The following is a 22,188-nucleotide window of genomic DNA, read 5'->3' on the forward strand; positions in this document are numbered from 1 at the left end:
GGATTTTAACCCAGAGGGTCTCCAGCCATCCACCCTGGTCGCCAATATCGGCTTGCAGGGACGTGTAGCTTTCCTTAACATAGAGAGCTACACCCCCGCCCCTTTTCTCTACATGATCCCTCCTGTACAGGGTATAGCCATCTATACCCGTGGTCCAGTCATGGGTGGAGTCCCTCCAGGTCTCCATTATCCCTATGACATCATAATTATTTGCATTGAGCAGGAGGATGAGCTCCTCCTGCTTATTCCCTAAATAGTAGTGATTTCATAGAGAAGGATTAACCAGCCTGTCAGCACCAGTTGCTGGAGTAAAACAGAGAACCTTGTCAATCAATTGACAAATCATTGCTAGAATGAGAGCATGAGGGTCCTGCTAGATGTTTTTGAGAAAATTTGATGTTCCTTCTGGAGTGACACTTGAAAAACTCATGGAACTATAGATGCAAAAATACAGGCAGAGGGAGAAGTAATAGATGGTACATGTCCATTTTCTGATGTTCTCTCTCTCTCTGGTTAATGCCACAAACAGGTACCTCACCACTCCAAAAATGTTCCTGACAGCATCTTGTAGTACAAGGTGCACTCCAGTATGTCTTGGAGACATGCATGTACCAGCATTATCAAGATAGTTCAGAAGAAGATAATAGATAACACTGTATAATTCAACATAGGCTTTGTTTTGTATTAAAATAATGAACTCTCACTAGTTTGTTTCTGACCTGGTTTCACATCACCTTCCTGCCATTTTCATTGCAGTCAGCTTTAGGGTGTCTACTGACCATCCTGTGCTACAGGTATTGATCCTTTGGGGAACACTCTTCTGAATTTGTTGAACAGTATGTCACTCTAGCTAACTGGAGTCAGTTATACTGATCTATTGCTGTATAATAAAAGCATTTGGAAAGCTTAAAACATGTCTGTCTAACTGGTGGCCTGCAGCCTGCACTCAGTCTATGAGGCGATAATGCATGGCGTGAGGGTTCCCATTTGGCCACCACTTCATTGTTCCAGAAGCTGTGGTAGCAGGGGCTGGGGTCTTTGGGGAAGGACACCAGGATGGGAGGCCTAGTGAGTTTATTGCCCATAAAACGGCAACACCAGGGGGGCTGAGGTAGGGGGCTCATAGAGCTGTGATGGAGGGTTTCATTGCCCATGTGGTGGGGGTGGGGGGTGGGTCACGTGATGGGAGGGAGGGGACTCGTGCACCCAGTGGGAATGGTAGCGGGGTTCAGTGTGGCAATAGCAGTGGAGGTCCTGCCCCTTGCAGCCTTCACAGTATGTGGTTTGGGACTTTCAACTTGTATAGCCCATAGTTCAGGGGTGGACAAAATGCGGCCCACCAGGCCATTCTGTCTGGCCCACGGGGCCCCTAAAAAATTTAGAAAATGAATATTTATCTGCCCCTGACTGCCTGTCATGCGGCCCTTGATGGCTTGCCAAAACTCAGCGGCCCTCCGCCCAAAATAATTGCCTATCCCTGCCATAGTTGCTTTGAAGTTGGAATGTTCTGCCTTAATATACAGGATGACAAAATTGGCAATGCATTTACATAGAGATTATTTATGCAAAGAACACAATTCTGGGCTTTAATGAAGCTTATTAAGTTTCATGTTCTCAACTTTGCCAGCTTTTAGCATAACCTCAAGGTATGATTGCTCTTCTGTTTTAATTGTTACGTTTTAGTGCTGGTAGTTCTAAGAATAACTATGGACCAGGCCTAAGTCAGCACAACAATGCAATTAGCCAGTAGAACTCAGTTTCTGTGGGCAAAACTTTGTGCTCGCATTGTTCAGTGGCAGCAAAACCCCTTCTTTCAGCCGGCAGAATAACCCACAGTAGCGGGTGAAAAAAGGTTTCTTTTGACAGAAGCTGCAGATATGCCTGTACCTTCCTAGAGTGCACTGCTCATGATGACCACAGCTGCTGGATCCATGTGTAGGGCTGTGACAGGTGGCACCTCGGGGCTGAGTCTCCTGTTGACCCGCCGACCTGTCTACGGGGCCCTCCTGGTCTCGCCTGCCACAGCTTTGCTGTTCCTACAAACTGATAGTAAATATGGGAGACTGCCTATTATATTCCCTGATACCAGGGGGTGCTATCTGTGGCTCCAGCCTCCCCTACACTGCAGCCCATGCCTCGCAGATGGCATCCAGGTTAACATTACTCCCAGTCTGAGACCAGAGCAAACTGAGTCCAAAGTTGGGCTCCACACACACACACACACACACACACACACACACCCACACACACCCACACACACACACACACATTCACACCACCTCCCCTCTGACAGGAGGTCTCTTCCACTCCGCCCTTCTTTCAGTGGGGCCTCTGGCATATACTGCCCGTTACCAGGCCACACTCCACTGCTTTGCTTCTCCTTGAGCGGCCCCTCTGGGGCCATCAGGCTTCGCTACTCTCATACTGGCCTTGCCATGCAGGCCTGTTGGTTCCCGCAAGTTCCCCTACTCTGCCAAACCCAGGGCTAATTCTGCCCCAAGCCTCTCACCGGGCACAACTTCTCACGGGGCTGGCCCTTGCGCTGACCTTCAAGTTTACTTCCATTTGACCCTACTCGGCACACCCCTTGTGCTGTCTGTCAGGCCTACTCCGACTTCAGCCCTACTCAGCCCCCTCACAAGCACAGCCCTTTAGGTCTACTTGCTCTTCAGCCCTACTCTGTGTGGGGCCTCCCAATGTTCTCCACACTACCCCTTCTGGGGTCTCTGGGACCTCATATCCCTGCTGGGCTCAGGCGCTGACATGTGGGCATACCTGGCCCCACTACTCCGTCAACTCTGCATTTACCCCTCTAGGGTCTCTGGGATTTGTCATCCCTGCTGGGCTCAGGGACCTATATGCGAGCATACCTGGCCCCACTACTCCCACAGCTGCCTCCAAAGCCCACCCAAAGATGGGGTCTTGGGTTAAGGTGCCCCTCTTCACCTTTTCACTGGGGTGGTAACTGGCTTGGCACTTTCTGGGGACTCTCACACTACTAGGAGCCCTGCCAGGCCACCCTTCCCTGGCAGGGTGCAGGTTTAGGTCATGCGCAGGACCAGGAGCCTCCAAACTATATCCCATAAGCTCCTACCCTTATCTCCAAGGTTGTTTCTGCCTCTGCTGGTAGCAACGAACTGCAGCCTTTATGTGCCTTGTGTTCAAAATGGCTGCCCTCATCAGGCACCTTGTAGCTGCCTGCCTCTGCCACAAGGGCCTTACGTGGAAACTTGTGGTCAAGAAAAAAAGAGTATAAAATATTTTTTGGGATGTTGGCAGAGTTATTTGGGGGGGGGAGTAGCAGGATTGGAATATTCGGCAGATTATTTTTTTTAAGAGAGAACTGAGAGAAAGTTCTGTAACGAGATGAAATGAGCAGAGTATTAACATCTCAAACTATGGACGAAAGCTGGAGAATACTGAATTTCAGAACTGGAAACTGACTGCAATGTCTTGAAAAGAAGAATCCAGTTCTTAAACTAGTGTGGTTATGCTAGGGCTCTGATAAAGCATCTGAAAGATCGGAAAAAAACCAAAAACCCCTTTTTAAAAAAAAAAAAAAGAAAAAAGATTAAATGTATTGTTTGTTGCAGAGTTTTGACTTCTTCCTGTGTAGTTTGTAGATTTCTATTAAAAATCCTGAAATGGTTCAGGTAACCTTAATATATATTTTTTAATGATTTTGCTGTGACATCAATTGATGAATTTACAAATTATGCGAAATAGAAAGGCAGGTTTAAAACAAACAGACTTGCTTTTGGATTTTGATCAAAATCTTGCTGACTTGGAAAGACTGACTGTATGCCTGTGTTTTATTCCAGGTTTAGGGGATGGAGCACCATTGTAATCTAAAAAATACAACTGGCTGGGATATGCTTTAGTGCCATGCTGTCATTTGGCATTTGTTGCATGACACATTCAGATGGATAAATAAGTACCGTAGAAGCAGACTTATTTTTCAACTTTAAATAAGTAATTTTGTGGCCTGAGTAATATTAGAGACGGTTACAACTTCCTGGCTGGATGGAAGAAGTAACAGCTTTGACAAAAGGCTCTTGGGACTTATTGATTAAAATGCTGTTAAATGGGGTTTAAATAAATGTGCTGGACATGGCTTGCTGTGCAGCACACCTTTATCCCTACAGCCTTCATTGAATGGTGCCAGGAAATTCTTGACGCAGACCAAAAAAATGACAAGTATGTTCATGTGACTGGAACAGTTTGGGCTTGTATGTCTTGCACATAGTTGAAGCAGACAAGGCCACTGAACATTGTTGTGATATTTGCATGGCACCGGTAAGATAATAAATTCTTAATTTGTTAAAAGTTGGCTGTTAGTCTTGAGTTAATCACTTTGGCAATTATTTTTCCTTTCACTTCTCTTTGAGTAGATCCTTTGAATGCATATTTAACATTATGAAAAATGTCATGTTTTACTTGTGTATTAAATTAGCCAGTGAATATCAGTCTAATACAATTTCTCACGCATGGCCAATACCCATGGGTTAGGCCCACGTAAACCACTACAGCTGTGCAGCTTGAATTTCCGTCCATCATCCTCTTGAGCCTGGACCTCAAATTTTACTGTCCCTTCCTTTTGAGAGCAACAAAAATGTTCAACAAAACTATTACCTGTTTCTGTAATGAGGCAGCTGAAACTAGAGTAAGACAACCAAAAGTAGCAACAGAAAGAATATAAAGGCTTGTTAAAGTCAAGAGTGGAGAGAGACTCATTTTATGTAAGAAAAAAGATGAAGGGGAACTGCTTAAGCAAGAAAAGGATTACTGTTTTCAGCAGAACTGCTTAAAACTAGCTGCTGTTCTAGAACATCGAACTCCATTTTTCCTTAGCAAACATTCCTTTTAATAGATTCTGAGGGTACATGATGTGTAGGAAGGGAAGCAGTGCAATTTTTGGTATGTTATCTAGCTTTTGCATGTGTCAGGAATGTATGACACTCTCTCTCCCTGTGTCATGCAGGGACATGGACCTATGAATGTGGATCTTTATAAATCCTGTGTACATGAAACAGTGAGCATGCAATTCACAGCAGTATTAAATAGCTTTAAAATACTTTATTTCTAAAATAAAAGGGAAACTGTTGTTAAACCAGTACTGCTTTGAATAGCCTCTTTAAAAGAGCAGTCATTCAGAAGAATGGAAAACTTATTTGTAAACATGTTGTTGTTTTCTTAATGTGTCAGACCTTGAAAGCTCATTCCCAGTGTTTGATCTTGAAAGTGTTGATCACTATCCAGGAGTTTCCTGTGCTGAATATGTAATATATCTGACCTTTGCATGGTAAGTCGCATACCTTATAGTGAAGAGATTTTCCTTTTAGAAATCTCTACTAAAAGAACAGAGCAGGCTCAGGGATCTGACCCCAGTGTCTGGATGCACCTTTATGGCCTGATGCACTTGCTGTGTTCTCTGGCTTCCCTCATCTCTTGTCTCTCTCCTGCTACACTTTTTTACAATGATATACTGAGAAGGCTACCATTAGAGACTGGAGCAGCTTGGAAATGTCCTTCTTGGCCAATTTCTTTGGGCTTCTGTGCTCCCAAACTCAATCCTGCCTCTACACTTCTCTAGGAGTACTTCTTTAAGAAAGGCCCCAGGGCTGCTCTGCCTTACCCATCATAGTAGAGGTCCTGTAGAACTTAAATGGGCCCTTTTGATCTTAACAACACCTAAGAGCTATAATTGTGGCCTCCAGCTGCCCCCATAGCTATGCCCATGCCTCTCTGATATGACTCAGTTGTTGTTTGGTGGGGGCCCCCTGGCCCCAAACCAACGCTTGGACACTTGGGCCTCACAACTGTCTGAGCTTCAGCGTCCCCAGCTTGGAGGCTTTTTCTCTGGCCAAGTCCCTCAGCCTAGGTCCATTGCTTCAGACCTTGGCTCGTGGGTCTCAGCCCCTTGTGTTCCTGCACAGAGTAAGTCTCCATATGCAAAGTACTCCCTGGAACTCTGCCATGTGGCCTCCAAACCTTCTCCCATTTCCACAGCCTTGTCCTCCATTTAAAAGTAAATGTAAACAATAGCAAACCACTGTAAACTAAAAAGGCTCAAACACAAACCCCATCTTGGGTCTTTCTGTGGTTGCCAAGCCCTCCCAAGTAGCGGTCCCTTTCTCAGTATCCCAGGTATCTTCCTGGCCTGCAGCCCTCTTCCAGCTGCCAGTTCTGTCTGGAGCTCCTTCCGCTATTGCAACCTGGGCCAGAATTGCTATTCAGGCCCGTAGGCTGGACTTATATATGCACCCGAGCCCTGCTGGTCGCTTGATCCAGCACCTCTGCATTCTGCCTGTGGTTTGCAGGCTGGGTCCTATAGCTCAGTTTAACCAGGCTACCTACATCTGCTGCTTTCTGTAAGCTGCCCTGGCTTTGCTCTCCCTTCCTAGTAACAGGGATAGGAGTCCCTGTCTGCTATTGGAAAAATACATTTTAAATTTGTAGTATTCTGTTAACTTTTTCCTAAACTTGAAAATTCTGTTCTTGTGTGAATGCTGGTGTGTTGTCTTCTGTTTTATCTTTTCAAGAGATGAGCTAATGCAAGGTAAAATCTTCACACACTGAATTTTGAAACCTGTAGAAATTCTACTGCGAGCTTCAACAGTCCCCAGTTCTGGTAATTCAGATTTACAGTGAGACTTTGAAGAAAGTTGAGAGTTTCTCATACTTTGGAAGCCATCTCTCGGAGAAGGATGACAGAGACAAAATCAAATATCGCTGCAAGTGTGCAAGTGCAGCCTTTGATTGCCTAAGGAAATGGGTGCTTGAAGATCATGACATTGTGTTCAAAACCAAGTTCATGGTTTATTAAGGAGTTGTGATCCTTACCTTACTGTACAGAGCTGAGATGTGAACAACATAAGAGATGCTTCTCCAGCGACTTGAGGTATCATCAATGCTGCCTACATAAGGTCCTTCAAATCCATTGGGAAGACACGTGCACCAAAGTTAACTTCCTCTCGCAAGCAAACGCCATGAACATCAAGGCAATGATCATCTGACATGAACTTTGCTGGGTCGGCCATGTCATCTGGATGTTTGACTCCAGAGTTCTGAAGCAAGTTTTTTTCCCCCCCCAGCTCAGTCAAGGCATACACTCAAGAGGAGGGCAGAGAAAGCACTTCAAGGATGTCCTCAAGGCCATCTGGAAAAAATTCAACATCAACTTGCTGGGAGACTATCACCTAGGACTGCCCCAAATGGAGGTAGAGTCTGCTGCAAGGATCTCAGTACCTTGAAACCTCATGATGATAACAGGAGATGGAAAAGCGGGAGTGGCAGAAACACAGTTGCAGACTGAATCAAGAATATGGAGCCACCCACCCTGCATAAAAATGTGCCCGAGTTGCAATAGAACCTGTTGATCCCAGATTGGCATTGTCAGACATCTTTGGACCCACAGATAAGGCTGTTGTAGAAGACAGTTATCCTCAACTGCAAAGGTTTGCCGATGATGAATGTTAAATCCTGTAGAAATTTTGCTGCAGACTTCAACAGGACAAGGTCTTCACCAGTAGTTTGTTCTTTTAATGTACCAATATAAATTCCTGCATTTCAGCTCTGGCAATGTTGAAACAGAATGAGGGTTTTTTTGTTTTGTTTTTGTGCGCGTGTTGAAAACAGTGAATTGGTCTTACTTGGTTTGTGATCTTAAGAGATACTTTCATACTTCCCAATAGATCCTGGTTTCAAAACTGAAGTTTTAAGGCTAATGAGAGCCAAACAGCCTTTTCCAATTTGCAGCTTATACAGTGTTCACTTAAAGAAGGGGCTTAAACTGATACCCAGCAAACTTAAAATTATTTTTGTCCTGCTGTAAAGAGGCCTTTCAGAACTTTAGGCATGGCCTTTCAGAACTTTAAGCTGAATATAGAGGAACACTTGTCTTGGAAACTTAGGTTTCAACAGAGCCCTATATTTGACTTTGTTGCACTGATAAATGGCTCATAATTCTGGGAGCAGGTATGCTTGTTTTGAAAGGTATAACCAAGAAAGATCAGGGATATTTGCTTGGCCAGTAACCTTTACAGTTTCATAGACCTAGTCTGGTTCTCTTTAAGACCTGAACACAGACTTCCTTTTTGTGTTCCAGTAATATTTCCCAATTTAATAAATCTTTTAATACTTTGTTTCTTGTAAACTTTCTCCCGTCTACCTATTCATTCCATGTAAATGGGTCTCCTGCAGCTTAGGAGGGACTACATTTTAGCTTGACCTAGATTTAGCCTGTAACAGCTTTCTTTTTAAAGATGAAAATTCCGTGTCATTGCAAATTTGCTTTCTCGCCGAGGAAAGGATTTGGCAAGTCCATGCCTTGCTAATCATTGACCAGAGAAATATACAAGGGGCTGAGCCCAATATTGGTACTGTTCTTTCTCATGTTAGACTACTGGGCTGATCTGTCTTGGTATATTAATGAAACTGGGAGTATAACTGTACTGTGTCCCCCGTTCCCCACATTTATTTGTAGTCTCAAACAATCAAATGACTAGAATAGTGCTTATAGTAGAAATTCAAGTTCAGCAGAACTATTTATGTAGGCAATCCTATTTGTGTAAAAAAAAAAAAAAAGGTAGTATATTGTTTCAGAGCATTTATCCTTTCTGCCTTAGAAAACGTTTTACACTTTTGACTCATCTTTATACATCTGATCCAAAAGAGCTTTTGGAGAAGCAGTTAAAGAAGATATGAGTTAAGAAAGAGTAATTATTTAAGTGTCAGTGAAAGCAGATATGGTAGAAAAAGGCAAGCATTGACTGTATCAAGTTAAGCTGGACAGTTCACCTGATCTCACTTTCATTTATTGCTTATAAAAAGGAGCTGCAGATTTGGAGCCAAGGTAGCCTGAACTCTGTTTTGATCATACTATGTTGATATTTAACAATATTAAATACAATAAACATTCTTATGTTCCAGGGAGGCAACAATGCTGGTCATACTGTTGTTGTAGACTCTATAGAATATGATTTTCATCTTTTACCCAGTGGGATCATCAATCCAAAAGTCACTGCATTCATTGGTAAGTATGGCATTTCTGTCATCAAAATTAACATTAGTAACCAGCTAAGATTTTTGAGGCGCAGACCAAAGTTCAGCTCCCTAGTCAACTCATGGCACTTTACAGAAAGTGCCACGAGTTAGACTGACCCTCCCAACCCAACAGTTATTAGCTGTTGGGTTGGGAGGGCGGGGGAATCAAGCTCCAATTTGGGGCCGATCCAGGTACTGAGGCTGTGTTTCTGCAGCTTCTTCCCCTAGCCCCACCCCTCCTCTCCCAGTTCCTGGTGCTGTCCCAGGGTGGGAGGGGGAGGGAGGTCTGTTCTGGGACTTCTCCAGCTGAAGTGTGTGTGGGGGGGGAGGGGGGAACACGTGGATTGGAGTCCCCCGCCTCAGCAGGAGTTGGAGGGACTCCAGTCTACCTGCTCTACCTTTCATCACTGGCTGGGGATGGATTTATACTTTCATGTAAAAAAGTGAACGATGACCTTTTTTTTGCTTATTTATCATAATGTGTTAAACTGTGTACTTGTGATTTCCTTCAGGAAATGGTGTAGTAATTCATTTGCCAGGACTGTTTGAAGAAGCTGAGAAGAATGTAAAGAAAGGAAAAGGTGAGAACAGCTTTGAGAGAGTTTCTGAGTACCCTTGCCATGAAGTTGCAACCAGCAAGGGGTCCCCAAAGTTCCTGAGCCAACATGTTTGACTGAGTAGATATTTCTCTTTGGTCACTTCTGACAATACACTTCCCATCAGGGATCACCTTACAGCAGGGGTGGGCAAAATACAGCCCACGGTCCAGATCCAGGCTGCCGAGGAATTTTGTTTGGCCTGCAGCAGGTTCCTCAGTCACACCCAGCCCAGCTGTGGGGGGCAGCCCTGGCTATGGCTCACGTGAGCAGGCACGCAGTAGTGCTGGGGCAGTGTGGTCATAGCTAGACTCCATTTCCTGGCAGCCCTGGTGGCACTGGCTCCTTCCAGCTGCCTCAGCCACAGCTGCCAACCCTGGCCCCGGTGCCCAGGCACTCCAGCCCATTGGCCCCACCCCCACAGCTGGGGGCAGCACCATGCAGGCAAGCTAGGAGGCTGGGATGAGACTGCAGGCCAGTGGAGAGTGATGTTTGGTAGCTGAATGGGCTGGGGAGACCCAGGATCTTGAGGCAGAACAGGGCCAGGGCTGCAATCTGCTCTGTGCATGCCTGTGGGGCCTGCACCCATCACTGGGTCGAATTCCTTCATTCCTATTCAACATGCTTGAATTCCCCGCTTCCCTTGAACGGATGCAGGGAGCCCTGTGTGAACAAAGGTGAGAAGGGAGCTCTGTCCAGAAAGATTTTGGCTGAAGTTTCCATGTCTTGCTTTGGCAGTGGGCTTCATGGACTGGGGAGGCAGCAGGGCAGCTGTGCTGGTACTGCTGTGGGGGCTCCTCCTGCTGGTGCTGCTGGAGCCAGATCTGTTGTGTCTGCAGCACACCACTGCCTTCCTGGCAGAGCCCCAGTTCTCTGGGCAGGGACGTGTGGGGAGCAGGATCCTGGCTCTGCCCCAGCCCTGTACTGTCACTGCCCCACAATTTTGGGGTGCCCCTGGCCCTGGTCGCTCGTCTCACTCCCAAACTCGCTATTTTCCGGCCCACAGCCCCATCCTACATACAAACTTTTGGTGAGCTGTTGCCTGTGGGGAAGGGGTGCTAACCTGGCCTGTGACAGCTCACCAAAGCTCCCTATGTGGTCTGTGTGCCCAAATAATTGGCCACCCCTGCTTTACTGCCTCCTAGCAGACCACATTATGATTTGTGAATTGCTTCTAAGCCTTTTTTATCAGTTTTGAAGGTCAGATATCAAATTTGAAAGTAAGTTGTTTTTCAGATGCAATAATGTCTCATAATTGGTATGTATATAACTCTTACTATATGAATATATCTGCTACAGTTTGGAAATATACTAGAATACAAAGAGAAGCCATACAGCCAACATAGTTTTTTGGCCCAATATCCACTTTTTAAGTTGAGGGCAAGAAAATGTACTCTGGTCCTTGGTAGGCATGCCAGATGGCAATATGGTAGATATTGGGGTAAATACATTTTTTATAACTTTTTTAAAGAAGAAAGAAAGCTAAAAATAGTTCTCTGAAACGAACCTGAATGAAGGAAAATATTAGAACTTGTCTGATAGTGAAGCTCAGTTTGTTCTAGCTACAACTGGAAATTGGAGCTTTTCAAGTGTGTAGATCTAGAATTTTTAGGTTTTGGTAAACAGTCTGAATTTCACTTAATTAAACTTCAGTGGTTGAGAATCGCTTGTGTTTCTCTAAAGTGAGATGACAGTTCAGTCCTTTTGACCTTCTCTTCCTTTCCAAACCTATACGTAGTCATGGTGAAAGAGAAATACAGATAAAGAAAAATGTTATACTAAACCCTAATGCCGACTTTCACTTATCTTTAAGGACTAGAAGGCTGGGAAAAGAGACTAATAATTTCTGACAGAGCTCATATTGGTAAGGTCATACGCTGCATTTATTTGTACTTATTTCTATAAGAATTTCCTCAGGCATTGTATATACTTCAATTAATATTTCGTTATTAGTGCCTAATGAGTCCAAGCAGCAATTGGGGTTCTACTGGAGCCATTCTTTTTGCACATGTTTTGTATCAGGGTGGCTTATTGATATTCCCAGTGAATATCTTTCTTTGTTAAAAGAGCAAGTCAAAAGTTACTTTACTGAAGTCTTCATTTCCCACTTCAACATATGAACCTTTGGAACAACATGTGAAGCTTGTTTTTTCCATATAATTCTTAATCTTACTGGTAAGAGGATTCCGTGGCTTTATGCTTTTTAGTCAGATTTCCAAAGTAACAAGTCATCTCTAAACTAAATTGCCAACTGCTTCATGAGACTGACTTTACAGGCTTGCCTTGAACAGTCTTTGAAGAATCAAAATAATTTGTTTTTCTCTTCCTCAAAAGTTTTGTTCTTTGTATTTGCCTTTTGAAGATCACCATTTAGACATTGATTTCAACCTACATTTCAGAGTGCCTTTGGATGTACAGCCTGAAGTAGAGTTGGATTTGTCATCAGGGGCCCTGCAAAACATCAAAAGAAAACTTTTACTCCCAGATGCCACCTTGAGGCCTGACTACTGTGTTTACCTGGCTACATGAAGATTTCAAATTTAAGACAACCCCTCAAAAATTAGATTCTATACAGGGAAAATTTAAAATGTATTATCTTCCCTGTATAGACTCGAACTATTGGAGGATCATCTTTAAATTTGTAATCGCCTCCCTCCCTACCCCCAACTACTGTGGCAGGGAGCAGACCAGCAGTGAGGAGGCAAGCAGCAAGGGGGATAGGAAGCCTGCCTTTTCCTCCTGTACCCCCCACCTTCTCCCCTGCCACTTCCCCATGCCCTCTGGCGTCTCCCCCGTGGGCAGGGAGCAGGCACTGAAGGGCAGGACTTGAGTTCTACCTTCACTGTCCCTACCTGAGCCACAGTCCCTGCACAACTGCTTGTAGTTCAGGGCAGGAGAAGCTCTGGGGCTCCCCCTGCATCTGGATCAGCTGGGGACACTACCACATGCCACAGCTTCTGGCTAGAACAGTCATGTACTGTATTCTAAGATGAGGCTTGGTTTTCCACATGTTAAATTGCCTTGGAATCAAGCAAATACAGTACTTTCTGACTATTAGTTATTCTGTTACCACTTACCAGCTTCCCATTGTGTAAATATATTTACATAAAATAGTATTTTAGTGGATGTATGTAATGATGTCCACAGGTATTAAGAAACTGATTTATTGGCATATAACAGTTTTGGGTCTTCTGAGGAAGAGCTAAAACATTGTGCAACATTAATGGGTGGGGGGAGCTCTTTTCTGGAACTTTAAAAGAAAAAAATAATTGCTATTTAGGCCTTATTTACATAATTTACAAAATCTGCTAAGAAAATAAAGGAAATTGTTCCTTGATAAAATGACTCTATTTTCAGAATAAAGGTGATGCAGGGAAGGTTTTTCAGAATAACTGAGTTACACCAGGACTGCAGTTTCTGAATCATTATGCTAAAATAGCTGTTTGATCAATTTTCCCTGTGTCAACAGGGAATTAGAAGTCCCAGTTGACTACAGTTACCATTAGTGAAACATTTTCCTACTGTAAATGAACCTCATGGCTATCTTGAAAGTTGAGAGAGAGGTATTTCAACACTGTAGCTAGAAATAATCTAGATGTATATTGCCATCTAGCCACATGAAACTTGCCACACATGAAATGGGCATTAACATAGGCAATCATGACGGCTCAGAACCGATAACAGAAGGTGAAATTAGGCATATTCCATGGCTGCCTTGGGGATAACATGTTCTATTCCATACATGTTAAAAAGAGGAGTGTCTTTCTAAGAGGCTTAAATCATTATGCATAAAAGCTCTTAGGATATTTGAATATCCAGTTTGCAAAGAATATTCTTTAATTTGTACATCTAAAAATATTGGCAGGATGTGTCTTGATTGCCCTTTTAATTGTCCCTCTTTCATCCACTAGCTAGCTTTCCAGCTCCTTTGTTTCCTCTGCCCCTGTTCCTCTATGGCTGTAAAATTTAAGGTCTTAATTTGATATAAGTAGTATAACCAATCAAAACAGTAAGATTGTCTTGCTTTTTTCCAAGAAAATTAAAAAATGGTCCAAGTTATCTAGGCTGAACTAAGGATTTAGATCACTTAAAATCATAGGGAAGAAGTGAAAATAGAAAACAAAATTGCTGTTAGAGAAATGCTAGAGTTCTTATTAAATTTGAGTTGGCTGTGTTGCATATTTTTTCCTTCCTTTTTGTGCAACAGATAGTAAATCTGGGGTAATTGTTTTTTGACCTTCAGGAATTCAGTGTGTTGAGAAAAATAAACTTTTACAGAGACATCAGTTGACCTGTAATCTATTGTAGTGCTATACTTTAAAGTGTTGTTTTTCTCCCTATGAGGGGGAAAAAAGACTTGAATTCTTAGAAAAATAATTTGTAGAAAGGATCTTTCATTTCTGTTTGCTCAGGGTAAAGTTTTATGCAAATTTGCATTCTAAGGTTTTTTTAATTTTATTTAGTATTTGACTTTCATCAAGCTGCTGATGGCATCCAAGAACAACAAAGACAAGAGCAAGCAGGAAAGAAGTATGTAACTTTATTTTGTGTGTTAAATACAGGACAGCATAAGTTTTAGAACAAACACAGCAACAAGAATCTAACATGTTTGACAAACTAAAGACAATAGAGTAATAAAAGGAATTATTGAAGTCAAACAAAATGTTCCATGGTTCATTTCAGACCCATTTGTTATTAGTAGGAGATAATAAGATCATGCTTTTAGAAGTGTGGGTCATACCCTGTTCTTTTTGTTTAATGGAAATAGCTAAATTGACTGTTCTTTCATAGTACTTAAACTAGCTTACTTTGGACCTGCATGTTTTGACAGACTATATTTTCAGCCTGGAAACACTGTCAAGGCTGGCAGGATTGAAATGACATGTACTCACTTTATTTTGTTTTCAGAAGCATACTTAAACATTTATGCTATGTATTGCATGCTGCTTGCCGTCTCCATTTTTTGGGGTTTTCTTGTGAGTTTTAAAACTGAAATACCTTCTGCTTAACTTGTAAGTTTCCAAGAACTTGCTGGGTCTTGGGAATGGAAGCAGCTGGCAAAATGAATAGCAGAAAATGAGCTCAGAACTGTGGCTTTCTGAAATGTCTATTTTAGCCTTATTCTGGAGGGCTTCTCTATATAAGTGAAAGAGTAATGCAGTCTGCTGCTGCTGATACTGCCAGTAAAAGATGTTGCTCGTGATTATGACCTTTGAAATGGATGCTTGCTTTTAAGAAAATTCACTGTAACTGCTTTCAGTTGCTTTTACCTATGGCCGTCTTCAAATGATATGCTTAGTTTTGTCCAATGTTTGGCATCTTTTATTTCTAACTCCCTTAAGAATTAAAAAGCAAGGTGAAAAGGAGGTGATTAATTGTTTCTCGTGAGCAAGTGATTACATCCCAGCTTGTAGCTGAGAATAAACTTAAGGTCTCATACAAATCAATATCAGATAGCATTTATAATAACAGAGTCAGATGCACAGTTAGCTGTGAGAGACCTTCTTGAATGATTAAAATGAAACACTGCATATACTGGCCTATATTATTTATTGTATTTACCCAAGTCTAAGATGACCCTGAATTTAAGACAGCCCCATAATGAGTAGATTCTAAATACGAAAAATGATAAAGTTGTTTTAATTTTCCATGTCTACAATCTAGTTATTGGAGAGTCTTCTTATATTCATCCTTCCTGTTACTGCCCGAGGGAAAGCTGAGGCTGGAAGGCAGGTAGCCTTCTCCCCTTTTGCCTGTCCCATTTTGGTGCCTTCTGCCTCCTACCAGTTGTCTCCCATTTGTGTCTGCCACCCTCCCCCCTTACTTTTTCAGCTGCTCTTACTTTGTCTCCGCTGGGGGCATAGAGCACCCAGCCAAGCCAGGCAATAACCACTGCTTCAGATTCAGCCTCCAGCCTCAATTGGGGGCAAGGCTCGAACTGCAGTGGCTTTCTTGCTGTTCCACACTCCCCTTCCCTGTGCTCCCCCTGCACCTCATGCTCCCTCCCTGCATTTCACTTCCCGCACGTCCTGCTCATCCCTTTCCCCATGCTCTTCCCCTTTCCCCACACTCCCCTTGCTCCACACATCCCTTTACCTGTGGCCCCCTGCCACCCCTTCCTCCATGCTCCCCCCGCACTGTGTGCCCTTTTCCCTGTGCTTCCCTCTGTGCTTCACACCCTTTCCCCCACACTTCCCCCTGCACTGTGATCTCTGCGATCCCCCTACTCCATGTTCCACGTTTCTTCTGCACCCTTTCCCCACACTCCCCTCACTCCACGCATTCCTTCCCCCATGCTCTTCCCAGTACTGTGTGCCCCTTCCCTGTGTTCTCCCCTGCACCGCACATCCTGTTCCCCATGCTCCCCCCTGCATTGTGCTTTCTGCATTCCCATTTCCCCATGCTACCCTTGCTGATTTCTGCCCAGAATGGAAGCATGGAGATACACTGTAAGATGGCTGTTCCTCCTTTTCTTCCACTTTCCTCCAGCAGTCACATGGAGGAGGAGGTGGAATTCAGAAGGAGCAGATCTAGTGGGGCACAATGATGTTGTCGCACCAAGCTTTGATTCCTGCTCCATCCAAAGTGTAAAACTGATTGTCTGGCAGCAGCAGTTATTTCTGTTCAGGAATTGCTGAAGGAATCAATTGCCTCCATGGCTCATTGTGACCTATCTGATTCCTGCCAAGTGATTTCTGCTAACATACCTGATTTCTTGCTCCATAAGGGTTATCATCCCCTTTTTTTTAATAGTCTTGGTGTTCCACCAATCAAGCTACCCTGTCTTCAGCAATTTTGCTGTCTTTTAGCTACTCTTGGTTTCTCATCTCCTATTTCACAGCCTGGCAGACTTTGAGCTCTTTCCAAAATAGTAGATGCACCCAAAGGAGTCTAGTCTTCAGAAGTATCTAGCACTGTTTTAGTTTTGGGCTGAGCAGGCAAGAGTTTCTGACAGTTCAACTGTGAAAGGGTTAAAACTGTTTTCTGCCTGAGTAGGAAAGGGATGGTGCACGAGCTAAAAATTAAACTATCTGTGCTCTGTGTGGCTATAACTCTGCAAAAATCTTTTTTTCCCTTCATTCTGCCTTCATAAAACCAAGGTGCATGTCTGATTTGTGTGGGACGTGAGAAAAATACATTAATTGTTCTCCCTCAAATTCTTTTTCATCAGCTTTTTTTGTTGGTGTGGTATGTACAAAAAAATCTTGACAATAGTTATGCAGCTGGTATTAAGACAAAGGCCTAGTATGTTCATCCTTATTGTCTTGTTTTGTACTCTTGTTTGTACCACCTGCTGTCTTGTATATTCCAACTGTAAGCTTTTTGTGGTAGGGACTGTCTCCTTGTGTGTTGGTATGGCGCACTCCCAGTTGCAATGTGTTGCTGGGGACAGAACCTGAAAAATCTCAGCCCCGTTACACGTTTTAATCTGATGGTCCTGAATTCTCCATTGGCTTCAGCACTGAACACACTAAAGCTTATTAGCCTTTTGTAAAAAGCAATCGCCTTGTCTAAACCACTTGCCTTCTTTGCTTATCTGCCCCTCCATGATTCTTATTTTTGTTTTTTGTTTTTACTCTCCATTCCTCCAGCTAGTTTCCTTCTATCTACCCCATCAACTCTATTTTTAAATAATCTTCCCTCGCTCATGTTCTACTCAAAATGTTTTCATAAAATAAACTTTATTAGAACAAAAACTTTCACTCTGTAAAGAAAAGGCATGTTACATCTTGTCTAAATATAAACATAATGTGATCCTTTTTCCTCGACTTCCCACTCTAAACTCCACTCTAACCTTTTATTGATCTCACTTTTTCTGTCTCACTATTGCAGCCTCTTCAATGACTCAAAGTGCAAGGCAGTTATTTGTGGCACTCCAGCAGAATGGCGTTTTAAATTAAAAGTCTGATAATTAATATCCCTAACCAGTTAACAAGTTACTAGCACTGTACAGGGATAAAAATGTCCATCTGCCAGTGGATGCTGCGACTGGGTATCAGTCTAACCTTTTTTGTTTTAGGTTGGGTTAGCTAATTCACATTTGTTTTTTACTTGAGCTTTCTTATTAGAATGTTTCTAATGAATGGCTTGAAAGCTAAGCAAACTGATCCCTTTTTAAAAAAAAATAGCACAAAATGTTTATTTTTGTCAAACAAGTTCTGGCATGATATAAGATTGACTTTCAAGAAGTGCTAGAAGAATCCCTGTGGAAGATTTTGCTAAAATTCTTGGCTCGCTTACTTCTGAAACAATACTTGCAAAGTACATCAAGATTTTTATCTGTAGTTGTTCCAGGGTTTCATAAAAGTTTAGTAGTATTACTTAAAGTTAGTCCATGAAGTCCTTCTTGGAAATCAAGCATAGAGTTACTTAGCCATCTTCAGGATTATCTGATATGTAACTGTGGCGTGTGCTTTATACAGACTGCAGATTTATTAGCTTCTTTCTCATTCTTTTCAGTAGATCAAGGCTGAAGTAGTATTTCCTTTCTGATATCAAGGGAGACCAAGAAAATTGTCTGTTGTGATGCTGTTAGCTTGGTGATTTTTCTGCCTCCGGTTTCAGGAAAAAACTGTTCTAATATCTTATTTCATTGAATGAGTTGCTCAAATTTTTAGATTATAGCAGTAACATACGTCCATTTATACTCCAATCCTTGAACATTTTAGATATGAATGACTCCTATGCTGAGCAAAGTTTGTGCTCTCCTGGTTCCTATGTAGAATATAGTATTCCAAAGAAAGTTTCCCTATGTGTATTCTAAGGCAGTTCTTCGTTTTCCATCACTTTAGATCACTGCCTACAAACTCATCAGGGGAGATCAACAGCAAATAGGTTGAGTCCTTTTCTCCCCAGCACCACCTGGGGTGACGAGGAACAGTGGTAATAAGCTGATGGAGAATAGGTTTAGGTTAGCAATCAGAACGCAATATTTTACAGTTAGGGTGGCTAAAATCTGGAACCAACTTCCCAGGGAAGTGGTCCTCACCCCTACCTTGGGCAAATTCAAGAGGAGGTTGGATGATCACCTGTCTGGGGTCTTGTGAACCCAGCATTCATTCCTGCCTGTGGCAGGGGGTCAGGCTAGATGATCTGTTCAGGTCCCTCCTGACCCTAGCTACTATGATACTATGAGAGGAAGATCCTTTGTACAGTTTTCCTTTCTGAGGATTTTCTTCCTCTAGATGTGTGAAAGCTTTCAAAAATAGAGTCCTACTTGTTAATCTCCATTTACGTCACCAAGGGATGACAGCAGATTTATTTCCTTGACCATACACTTGAAGAAGCAACTATCAGTACATTTTCATTTAGAAAGAAATGTAGGTCAAGCAGAAAAAAATACTTTATTTTTTTTTTTTCAAGAAAAGCTCTGTATATATGGGAAAGTGAGAGAGTTGTGTTCACAAACAGGTGTGAATGTTTTGAAATGGGGGTTTGTATTAAAATGTGAAAGCACTTACTTTTAATTAAGCAAAAATGTATCTAGTATATGTTAAGAATGAAACTGCATTACTCATAACATGATTTGCTTTTAAAATTAATTTTCAGTCTAATTTTGAGAATAACTTATAGTTTTTACTTTTTTGAAAGTTTGGGAACTACAAAAAAAGGGATTGGTCCAGTATATTCTTCAAAAGCAGCTCGAAGTGGACTCAGAATGTGTGATCTTGTTTCTGATTTTGATGAGTTTTCTGAAAGGTAATTTTTATATTTGAAATTTATGTTTTCCAGCATAACCTCTAGATATTGGATATGTCTATTTGTAAAAAGGCCAACAGTGTTTTGGTTGCAGTAATAGTATATTTTGGTATGTTCTATATAGATATGGGATTTCAGTATTTTAAAATGTCTTAAATGAATGCCTCTGAATTTTCCTTTTTATGGTGTAATAACAAAATAGTTTTATATCAAGGGGTTCAAGGTGTGGCAAATTTAATTTAAAATGTGTTTGACAAAAACTATTAAAGATAATTTCTTGTTTTTCAGGTTCAAACTGTTAGCCAATCAGTACAAAGCAATATATCCTACCTTAGAGATAGACATTGAAGGGGAATTGAAAAAACTCAAGGTAAAACAATTTCTGCTTTTAGTAATTGTCATATTTCAGTGTGAGAAGTTTCTTTCAAAATGGCTCTCATGAATCTGAGATTGATATCCATAATTTAAAGGCCGCTAATTCTTACTTTAAGAAGACTGTGCTTGTTGACACTGTTTGCACTCTTTTTTTGGAGTATTCTCCTTCAGGAAGGCTATTATAAACTAAAAAGGAATTGTGTATGTTTGGAGTACAATTGCTACTTCAGGTCTTACCATAGAGTAAGGGGATTTGAAGGTACAGTGTTTACTTTAATATAAGATGATCCTGAATATAAGATTATAAATTTGTTATACTTTTCTAGGTATAGAGTGTAATAATTGGAGGTTTGCCTTGAATATGTCCCCCTCCCAGTGCTACATCAGGGAAAATAAATCTAAGGGGGGTCAGGTGGCCCCCTTGCGCTCTACCCCTTCCCCTACTTTGTACATGGAAGTGAGGCAAATTTGAAAACAGTGTATGTTTACACATGCATTAATGCGCTTTTCCTAATGGGCATAAAATTTAGTACCTCCAGTGTGAGTGCATGATTTTTACGTGACGCTGAATGTGCAGTAGCCTATTTTACTGTGCATTTGTATAATAGCATAGTTTTTTGTGCATCCTTTAATGTGCATTAAAATAGGCTGCTGTGCCTTAAAGCATACATGTAGACACACCCAGTGACTTTGAAATAAGCATGCCTGTAGTCATTTGCACATAGGCAAATTACTATGGGTATCCATGGACTTAGTTCAGCCACAGTTGATTTATTATAGCTCTCTTAAACTGCTACAGGTTTTAACACAGGTACTCCATAAACAAACCTTTAAGCAGCACTTCATAACTGTTTATATATAGTATAAACTATGCATGATACTAGTCCAAATCTGAAAGGCTTAGTAAATGTGTGTAGTCCAGATACTGTCTACCCCGTCCCCCCCTAAAGGATCCATGTGCAAATTAGTCCACCACTCCTGACCCAGAGCCCAGGTGTTCTCGTCACGAGTCCTGGGATCCTTCAAAATTTTTCCTTCGTTGCTTATTCTTTTTCCTTCTAGGGAGACAGCCTCTGTCAGGGGTTTTCAACTCTTTTTAATAGATGTACGCCAAGTGGTTGGACATGAAACGGTAGCAGCGTGGGGTGGTGGGTGGCCGCAGTCAAGCTCCCCCATTCTGCTCCTGGGAGGCAGTGGTGTTCAGTGATGCTTCGTCCGCACCTGCCTGGCTGCGTGTACCCCCTAAGGCCTTCCCAAGTACCGCCAGGGTTGACAACCCCTGCTTCATGTCCAAACCACAAATCCTAAGGTTCCCCTTTCTCATTACCAACACATAGTGGCCCTATCTTCCTGGTCAGAAAGGACTTGGGTGGACTTCCTTCTGCAGCTGCTTAATATCTTTAGAATGGTCTAGAAGGAATTTCTTCTCAATGTATTTAGCATTGCTTTCTTTTCTCTGCTTTCCGCATGCCAAAGGAATGAGTGGGTTGTCAGTATGGGCAATAATAACACTTAGAAAATCAAACCTGATTACTTACACAGCAGAGTGGTACTCTTGACTTCTCTGGCTGGCTTTATTGCAGTGAATTTTTATAACTGGTATATACTAGATATTAAACCTACATTTATTTACTCTGGTTTTATAACTTGCAAATTAAATTCAATGTTTAAAACACGGTTTGTGTTACTTAGGGCTACATGGAAAGAGTTAAGCCAATGGTGCGGGATGGTGTTCATTTCATGCATGAAGCTCTCCATGGACCACCAAAGAAAATCTTGGTAGAGGGTGCAAATGCAGCACTACTGGACATTGATTTTGGTAGGTATAGCTTTGTTTTCCAGGAACTGTCCATAGGTCTATTGTGAAAGCAGTCTGCTTGTACAGTATTATGGAGAAGCCCTAGCCTTTGTATTGAAAGTCAGATTCTGTTAGGAGATGGGGGAAGGAGGACATTAAGTGATTTGCATATGTTTGGTCTTTGACTCATAGGCTATGTACTGAGGTGACTTAACAAATTGTTCTTAACTTGGGGCCTAGGAAAATGAGGTGTTAGTTACATTTGGGAAACTTTTTGAAAGCCAGTAAAATTGTGCATATGTATGAGAGAAGCATTTGCATCATCATTTTAATTTTAAGGTTAATTTAGCATAGAGTATTTCTAATACAGATGACAAACTATTTGGCATGTAGTTGACTAGTTTATATGCTACAGTTCTGTTAAAAAAAGCTCAAGGTATTGAAAGCTCTTCTTAGCATTTATAGTTTTATATTTCAAGGTTTGTATTTGTGGAAGAATTATGGAAAAGGCTTCATGAGCATTGCAATAATAGTAAGGTATCCAAACACATTACTTTAAAGATGCGTTGAGTGTAGATCAGTAAAACAACTTTCAAATAGAGAGGCTAACAAACCTGTATCTCTGTAAAATTTAAGGTGCTCATTTAGGATGCGTCTTCCTAAAAGAACTCTTTC

At 42.0% G+C, this 22,188-nt stretch overlaps 1 protein-coding gene across 2 annotated transcripts in view; it reads left to right on the forward strand.

Moving 5' to 3' along the window:
- Positions 1–22,188, forward strand: part of ADSS (adenylosuccinate synthase) — a 65,321-nt gene that overhangs the window by 22,770 nt on the left and 20,363 nt on the right. Inside the window, exons 1-8 of one of the 2 annotated variants that reach the window (XM_025203250.1) lie at positions 4,273–4,296; positions 8,932–9,034; positions 9,558–9,626; positions 11,455–11,505; positions 14,105–14,171; positions 19,233–19,340; positions 19,629–19,710; positions 21,408–21,534. In XM_025203250.1, coding sequence (XP_025059035.1) covers positions 4,288–4,296; positions 8,932–9,034; positions 9,558–9,626; positions 11,455–11,505; positions 14,105–14,171; positions 19,233–19,340; positions 19,629–19,710; positions 21,408–21,534 — 616 coding nt within the window. In that variant the 5' untranslated portion in view covers positions 4,273–4,287. Of the gene's footprint in view, positions 1–4,272; positions 4,297–8,931; positions 9,035–9,557; positions 9,627–11,454; positions 11,506–14,104; positions 14,172–19,232; positions 19,341–19,628; positions 19,711–21,407; positions 21,535–22,188 lie in introns of those variants that run through there. The other variant, XM_006022869.3, reaches the window with a different exon arrangement.

Source organism: Alligator sinensis, unplaced genomic scaffold, assembly GCF_000455745.1.
Source record: "Alligator sinensis unplaced genomic scaffold, ASM45574v1 scaffold534_1, whole genome shotgun sequence".
Taxonomy (NCBI): domain Eukaryota; kingdom Metazoa; phylum Chordata; order Crocodylia; family Alligatoridae; genus Alligator; species Alligator sinensis.